The following is a 7,699-nucleotide window of genomic DNA, read 5'->3' as shown; positions in this document are numbered from 1 at the left end:
GAAGGTATATCAGTGTGATTAATAGAACCAATGTTGGAACAGTTGAGAGAGGTTAACATTAATTTAATCTTTTTGACAAAAATTTGCAACCCTAACGTGGGGAAGGTGGGGTGGTTGGAGAGGTCGAGGGAAGTGAGGTGGCCGAGGGAACATGAACGAGGGATTCGAGAGAGAAGTACGTTTAGGTCACCGCGGAAACGCGAGAGGTTGAGGGAGGAGAATGTAATTCAAGCTTCTCTTAGGAGAGATGAGTGAAAAAATTTCTAATATGTTTTGAATAAGAGGGGAGAGGAGTGTAATTCAAGCATCTTTGAGGGGAGGGGAGTGTAATTTACTCTTATTATAATGATGTTATTTTTATTTTAATGATTTTTTATTTTTAAATAATAATTTAAAGGGAAATGTTAACTTGTGCCCTCAAGGCACAAGTTAATGATTCAAAATAGAAATATTCTATTGTAATTAATGCATTTGACTTTAACTTTTTTTACTTTTCAATAATTGAATGCACAAAATTTAAGAAAATGTTTCCATTTTTGGATTGCTTAACATGTGCCCTAAGGGCACAAATTAACATGACCCTAATTTAAATTCCTATTGCAACGGCGTTGTAACTATTTTGATGACATTTAATATTTTTTTAAGTAAATTACACTCCCATAATCCCTTCAAACATGCTTGAATTACATTCTTCTCCCTTCAAAGATGCTTGAATTACACTCTTATCCTTTCTTATTTTTTTGGTAGTGGTCGGAGTTTGTACCCCGGACAATGCATATCTTATGCATTGTTCCAACTAACTGCGCTAAGCTCACGAGGACTCTCATCCTTTCTTATGTTAAAATATACCTCCCATCCTATTCAAAACATATTAGAAAACATTTCACTCCCCTCCCCTAAGAGAAGTTTGAATTACATTCCCCCCATCTCTTATGTCAAAATCTACACTTAACTCCATCAACAATTTTATTTATTTATAATAATCTAGCAAACAAATAATAATAATCGAATAAACTTCGAGAAAAATAGTATTGCGAGTCTATTTTAATATAATCAAAATTTGAATACATATTTTTAGCTACTTTTTATTCATAATTTTATTAACATATAATTTTAAACCCTGTTATAAAATATGAAACAACCCAAAATAAAATTAAAATATGTTAAAAATTACTAAAGACAATAATTTATGGTTGCTTAAAAGTTAATTTTATAATCTAAATTATAAAATTAATAGCAAAATATTTTAATTTAATTATCATTGACACTTAAATTATAAATAAATTAATTTATTTTACTTAAATGATGGTTCAGAATTAGTATATATTATAAAAATATTTATTTATCTTCTTTCAAAAAAAAATATTTATTTATCTTAAAATAGATCAAAGTGTAGTGTATATTTAATTATTAAGGGTGAGAGTATTCAAGCATCTTATAAGGGAGGGGGAGTCTAGGTATGCTCAATTTACCATAAGCTCCATTTAGTCCATTTAGAGTCTTGAATGAATGACATGTGGCAAAAAATGATTCAATGCTTCAGATTTAAAAATAAACAAAACATTTATTTTTAATTTAAAAAAATTAAGACTCAGAAAAGCTTCTCTTTCTCTTCTTCTACGTTTATCTTTTCAGCTTCTGTCAGAACTCTTCCTCTCCCCTCTCATCACCGCCACCATCCATCGATTGCGCCGCCGTTCATCCCAATCGCCGTCGTTCTTTCATCTCTAAATAACAAGATTGCTCCTTTCCACTATTCTTTTCATCGCCCTTCTCATGCCTTGAACATTCATGGAGTAAGAGAGCAAGAGGAGGAAAATGATAAGATAAATTTCATTAAGCGGTACTACTATTAGATAGTAACCCATCATTTTCTTGTACAAGACAAGTCTTGTAGGTGTTAAGATTCTTTCGACAAATTAATAATACGGGTAAGAGAAAAAGAGAAGAGAAAAATTATGGGGAAATATTATGATGTTGTGTTAAGATGCCATATTAACATAGCAATAAGATGGTGGTATGTTAAAATTCATTCATATAAGTGAGTCTGGTATGTTAAGATGTTGTGTTTGATCGACGGCGGCGATAAGATGCTTGGCGGTGGATACGGATACGAGAGAAGAAGAGAAAAAGAAGTGTTTCTGAGTTTTAATTTTTTTTAATTAAAAAATAAATGATTTGTTTATTTTTAAATCTGAACCATTGAATCCTTTTTTGTCACATGTCATTCATCCAAGATCCTAAATGAATTAAATGGAGCTTATAGTAAATGGAGCATACCTGGACTCGGGGAGGGGAGTATAAATTTTATTTTTCAAGGTAGAGGATTGTATATTTTAACATAAGAGAAGAGAGAAATGTAATTCAAGTATCTTTTAAGGGAGGGGAGTGTAATTTACTCTATTTTTTTCTTCATAAATAGACGAAATAATAAATAACCATTAAACTCACAAACAAATGGGTTGGAATTCGAATCTCAATTTCAATATTTTTACCTTTTGAGTTAAGACTTGTGGGCAATTTAATATTTTTTAATTGATAATTTAAATAATAAAATGAAATGGATAAAATTGTAAAATTAATAATTTAAATGAAGGATAAAATTGAAAGTAAAAAAGTCATCAAAAAATCATCATGTATCCATTCAGGTATAGAATATATTATTATAGTTGTATAATTATTTTTTTGAAATCAACAATTAGACTATGATTACCTCCTTAAAAAAAAATAGACTATGATAACCTTTCATCCCAACTTCAGATTTACGATATAATGTGAATTGGTTAAAAAGAAATAAAATAAGTCCTATTTAGTTTTTTATTTTATTTGGTTATAATTTGTTTTCATTTTCTTAGCATCCATTATCCAACATCTAACCTAAAAAAAAAAAAAAACAGAAGCAGATAAATTATAATCCTCTCAAAAAAATAAAAATTGGGATTGTAAGTAAGAGGCACACACACCTTAAACTTCAACGGTCCACCCCCTCCCCTTGTGTTGTTGTAAAGTTGAAGAAGGTGGTGCCACTGCCACAAAACCAGAGATTCGAATTATGATAGGAGGCATATCAGTTACTTCAACACTCTTTCCATTCACGCGCCCCACGCGCTTCTTCTTCTCACCCACTCCTAAGCTTCAACTTCGTCTTCTTCGAGCTTCTTCTTCTTCAACGACATTCCTTGACACCAATCCAACGGTAATAATATTGCTTCTTCCTCCAATTCACAATCTCTTATTAATTATGAAGCACATACACTCCTCATCATGTGTGTCTGGACACTTGTAGGTGTCCGACACCGACACCTATGATTATACAAAATTATAATTCATTTTCTTAAATTATTATCTGTGTTGGCGTGTCGGTCTACGTGTCTGTGTCCATCCTTCATATTAGTATACACATAGCACATTCATATCTTTGTGTGTAGTTCGTCAAAATAGCATGTTGATTAATTAGTTGATTAAGGAATGTGATTTTTTGTTAAGGACTCCATTGCAGTGGAGAAGGAAGTTACTAAGAGCAGCAATCCTTTGGCTTGTCCTGTATGTTATAACGCGTTGACTTGGACCACTAATCCTGCTTTATCAATGTAAGTTGGTTCAGATGAAAAATTAATTTAGTTAAAAGTCAATTTAAGATAAAATAGTTTATATTTTGAAGTATTTACATAAACATGAGTTGATCAATAAATTTGAGTTTGCAGGCAAACGCTACAAATTTTAAGTTCAAGTTGGAACTTGTTATAGAAGCAAAATCAATTCTAGTTAGTAACCACCTACATACCAAAATTAATTGTAGTTTTTGAATGAATTGATTTTAGTTTAAAGGGAGTTGAATATGAAGTAATTTATGTTTGAATACATTTCTGTAATAGTGACTTGAACGATAAATTTGACTGTAAAAGTTACATTTGGAGTCAAAAGCTACGATTATAGCTTCAAGTTAGAATCCATTTTGAAGGAAAAATCAATTCTACTTAATAGCATCCAAACATGTCAAAATCAATTTTAAACTTTTCAAATCAATTTTGAAATATTCAAACTTGGAACCAAACATACACTTAGATGGGTGGATTTAGCTACTTTTGTTATGCTTGTTAACTGGTTTATGTTTCTTCATTGGATTGGTTAATTTGATGCATAGATACTATTTCTGGATCTAGTTTACAATGCAGCACCTGTCAGAAAACATATACCGGTGACCAAACGCATCTTGAACTCACGACAATAAGTAATGCTAAGAACTATGGTGAATCGATGCCAGCTTCCACTGAGCTTTTCAGGTGCATGTTCCCTTTCTTTTTTTTTTCCCTTTTTAATCTTTACTTGTTGTGTATGTTGGTGATACTGATAGAAACTAAAAAGGTTTGAAGTACCAATACAAGCAAAACCAAGTATCGAAAATCTTTGTTCATATGAGCTAGCTACTGAACTGAGTCTTTGCCCCAATTATATGTGCATATGATTGAATAAATAAACCAATAATGTAAGTCTAAATGGATATACCATATAGTATCTAATGGGTTTTGTTTTTTACTTGTGGATTGCAATGATTTTACCGAAAAGAAAATCTTGGACTTAAGGTACATTGTATTCGCTATGGCTGTTGCCAAATACACCGGCAGTGTTGAGTGTAAGAGTTGCTGCATTATAACTAGTAATCACCACATTATTATGTGGAGTTTGAGAAACAATTTTAGGCACTACATTTTTCATCTTTTTATCATGTTCCTGCATTTTGTATTCAGTTTTAGCAATTTTAAGTACCACTTACATAGATATAATAAAAGAGTGTTCTAAGCATAGATATTTGATAGTGTTCATATGAAAAGTTTGTTAACAAACGACGCACTGCTGCTTAACAGTATAACTTGTTGTCTTATGTTGTAAACTTGAATTTGAAACTCACTTGTCACTTCTATCATAATGAGTGTTTGTTGAATCAGGACGCCACTGGTATCATTTCTCTGTCTTATGTTGTAAACTTGAATTTGAAACTCACTTGTCACTTCTATCATAATGAGTGTTTGTTGAATCAGGACGCCACTGGTATCATTTCTCTATGAGAGGGGCTGGCGTCAAACCTTTTCTGTATGGGGTGGTTTTCCAGGTCCTGAGAAAGAGGTTAATCTAATGTCTCAGTTTCTAATGTATCAACTGCCTCTTGTTTGACCCACATTTTTTTTTTCCAATATGGCTTCTTATGCATAAATTGGTTGTTTTATCGTTTACCTTCCACTTTCTTCAGTAGGAATATTATCCAATTGGAAGAACCGTGATTCTTGATATTTGTTATATAGGTCCAGTAAGTTTAGAGGAGCATCATAAACTGATTCAATAATTCAACAACTACTTATGCTAAGCAGCGACCAGGTTATGGCTTAACTTGTTAGTATTTGTTATAAGATAAAACATTGAGCTTATTGATCTAAGTTGAAATAACTTATGTGAACTCATAAGTACATCCAGCTACGGATTAGCTCATATAAGCCCAAACTTAGCTCATGGATGTTTCTTGAGAGCTATACCATTCACTTTGTCTTGATTATCGTTTGGTTGTTGAATAGAAGAACATAGACTTGGAAATGGTGTTGCAATATATTTTGAAATTTGTTAATTTTTTTATTAGATTTGTCTTCTACATCTTGCCTGTCATACATACTTCTAAAGAAATATTAATATTATCTTGTTGAGGCATGGGTTATTTGGTACTTTCTATCATTTCCTTTTCATGAATTGTAACGTCTAGTCACCCCTTCTGTTGAATTCGGCTGCAGTTTGAACAGATGAAGGGTTTCCTAAAACCAGTATTAGGTGGAAATATCATCGATGCTAGTTGTGGAAGTGGATTATTTTCAAGATTATTTGCAAAAAGTGGACTTTTTTCTTTGGTTGTGGCTCTGGACTACTCAGAGAACATGTTGAGGCAATGTTATGAATTTGTTCAGCAGGAAGATAACTTTCCAAAAGAGTACGCAAATTTCTAAATCAATTAGAATTTTATCATATCAAACTTTTGAACCCGATGTTTTAATGGAACTAATTAAAACAACTCTTTTATTCATTTTACGTTTATATTTCATAAACATTTCTTTTGCTAGGAACTTAATCTTGGTTAGAGCAGACATAGCTAGACTTCCTTTTGTTTCAAGTTCCATTGATGCTGTGCATGCAGGAGCAGCTCTTCACTGTTGGCCTTCACCATCAGCAGCTGTAAGTGAATAATCATTAATTAGTATTTGGATTTTATATATAAATAATATTATTTTATTTGTGTAAATATCTTTTGAAATGGTTTGGTACAAATAATTTAACCATGGTATCCCAAAAGTTTATGCAGTATTGTATTGGCAACTATGAAGAACATGTTCCGTGCTTTTAACGATGATGAATGATTTGAAATATAAACTACTTATGGAAAGTTACTGTAACATTTTCGATAAGTTACTTCAGTTGATTTTCACAGTGCATTTGCATAGTCGTCATTCCATTTAGCTTGTCTCACTTACTTTCCTCTATAATTTCCATGACCTGATATTGCAGGTAGCTGAAATAAGTCGCATTTTACGACCTGGAGGTGTCTTTGTTGCAACCACCTACATACTGGATGGGCCTTTTACCGCTGTCCCGTTTTTAAGTACATTGCGTCAGGTATAAAACTTGTGCCATATTTGGCATGCTTGTTTGAATTGATAACCTGAGTGAGAGTAAGTAGAGCTACTTTGCTGGTAGATAAACTCACTAAGTTAATTCACGAAAAAAAAGAAAAAAAAACTCACCAAGCTATTAGACACATGAGCCATTTTACATACCCATGAAAATACATGAGAATATTTTGACATCAATTTAGTCAAAGATATTGATATCAATTTAGTTTCTCATTGTAGGAAGTTATCGTTAACTTTGTCCTTCAACTAAAGGAAATAACACCAATTTTGTCTGACATTCGTGGTATCTACACAGAAAAATGATTTTGATATTACTTACCAAGATTGTGAGGCTAAACTGATATCACCTGTCTTTCCAGCAACAAAGGGACACCAATTCAGATTCAAAGTTATACCCTATATGTCAAACATGAAAAGGGTTGTTTACTCTATAATACATTTATTAGTTTTTTCAGTTATATCAAGTTTTGAATAGTGGCCAATTTGTTTGTCATTTTAGAATATAAATCAAGTATCAGGGATCTATACCTTTCTCTCTGAACGTGAACTTGAAGCTCTCTGCAAGGCGTGTGGGCTGGTCGGATTTAAATGCATCAGAAATGGGCCTTTTGTGATGATTTCTGCTGCAAAGCCTAAATAAGGTTTGAGTTTCCTGGCGCTCTCTGTGCCGCCTTCAAAACATTGCTAAAGCCTTTATTTCTTGACATTATCATTTTATTTAAATTGTTTGCAGATAAAAAAGCTGCATGTTGATCTGTTAAAAGCGTGGTTTCACCTAGTACATAAAGATAAGCTTCATTTAGAAAAATGATATTTAGATTCATTTTTTCCTTAGATTATCCGCATGTCGTAAGTTGGGGAGATCATCACTTCACTTGGAAAAAGTGGTGAGTTTCGACATATGGTGAAAAGTGTGTCCATTCATGATGATGTGAGAAATGTGAGGCAAGATTTTTGTAAATATCACAGTACCTCCCATTTGACCCTTCAACTTTATTGTTTTCTTTTCCTTATGTATTTGAGGTATCATG

At 32.3% G+C, this 7,699-nt stretch overlaps 1 protein-coding gene across 6 annotated transcripts; it reads left to right on the top strand.

The window, feature by feature from the left end:
- The first annotated feature begins 2,936 nt into the window (after positions 1–2,936).
- On the top strand, positions 2,937–7,309 carry LOC146940154 (putative methyltransferase At1g78140, chloroplastic). 6 transcript variants are annotated; one of them, XM_085753777.1, is made up of 8 exons: positions 2,937–3,196; positions 3,487–3,590; positions 4,164–4,283; positions 5,040–5,124; positions 5,778–5,971; positions 6,102–6,213; positions 6,544–6,651; positions 7,168–7,309. In XM_085753777.1, exons 1-8 carry the CDS (start codon positions 3,053–3,055, stop codon positions 7,306–7,308), a joined length of 1,008 nt encoding a protein of 335 aa, XP_085609903.1. In that variant the 5' UTR covers positions 2,937–3,052; the 3' UTR covers position 7,309. The 6 variants fall into 6 exon arrangements, with proteins under 6 accessions (XP_085609903.1, XP_085609901.1, XP_085609904.1 ...); XM_085753775.1 differs by having other exon boundaries at positions 6,964–7,309; XM_085753778.1 differs by having other exon boundaries at positions 6,888–7,309.
- Positions 7,310–7,699: the final 390 nt, after the last annotated feature.

The sequence above is a fragment of the Medicago sativa genome, chromosome 3, assembly GCF_051527215.1.
Source record: "Medicago sativa cultivar Bolivia chromosome 3, Bolivia_mono, whole genome shotgun sequence".
NCBI lineage: Eukaryota > Viridiplantae > Streptophyta > Magnoliopsida > Fabales > Fabaceae > Medicago > Medicago sativa.
Note: the sequence above shows the minus strand (reverse complement) of the source record. Positions and strands in the feature narration are given on the sequence as shown.

What these genes read in the sequence shown, in the direction of transcription:
- LOC146940154 (XM_085753774.1), top strand. Translation starts at nt 3,053, where the DNA reads ATGATAGGAGGCATATCAGTTACTTCAACACTCTTTCCATTCACGCGC. An exon ending in GCTTCCACTGAGCTTTTCAG is followed by an intron (nt 4,284 to 5,039) that starts GTGCATGTTCCC and finishes TTGTTGAATCAG; the next exon opens with GACGCCACTGGTATCATTTC. An exon ending in TTTTAAGTACATTGCGTCAG is followed by an intron (nt 6,652 to 6,963) that starts GTATAAAACTTG and finishes GTATCTACACAG; the next exon opens with AAAAATGATTTTGATATTAC.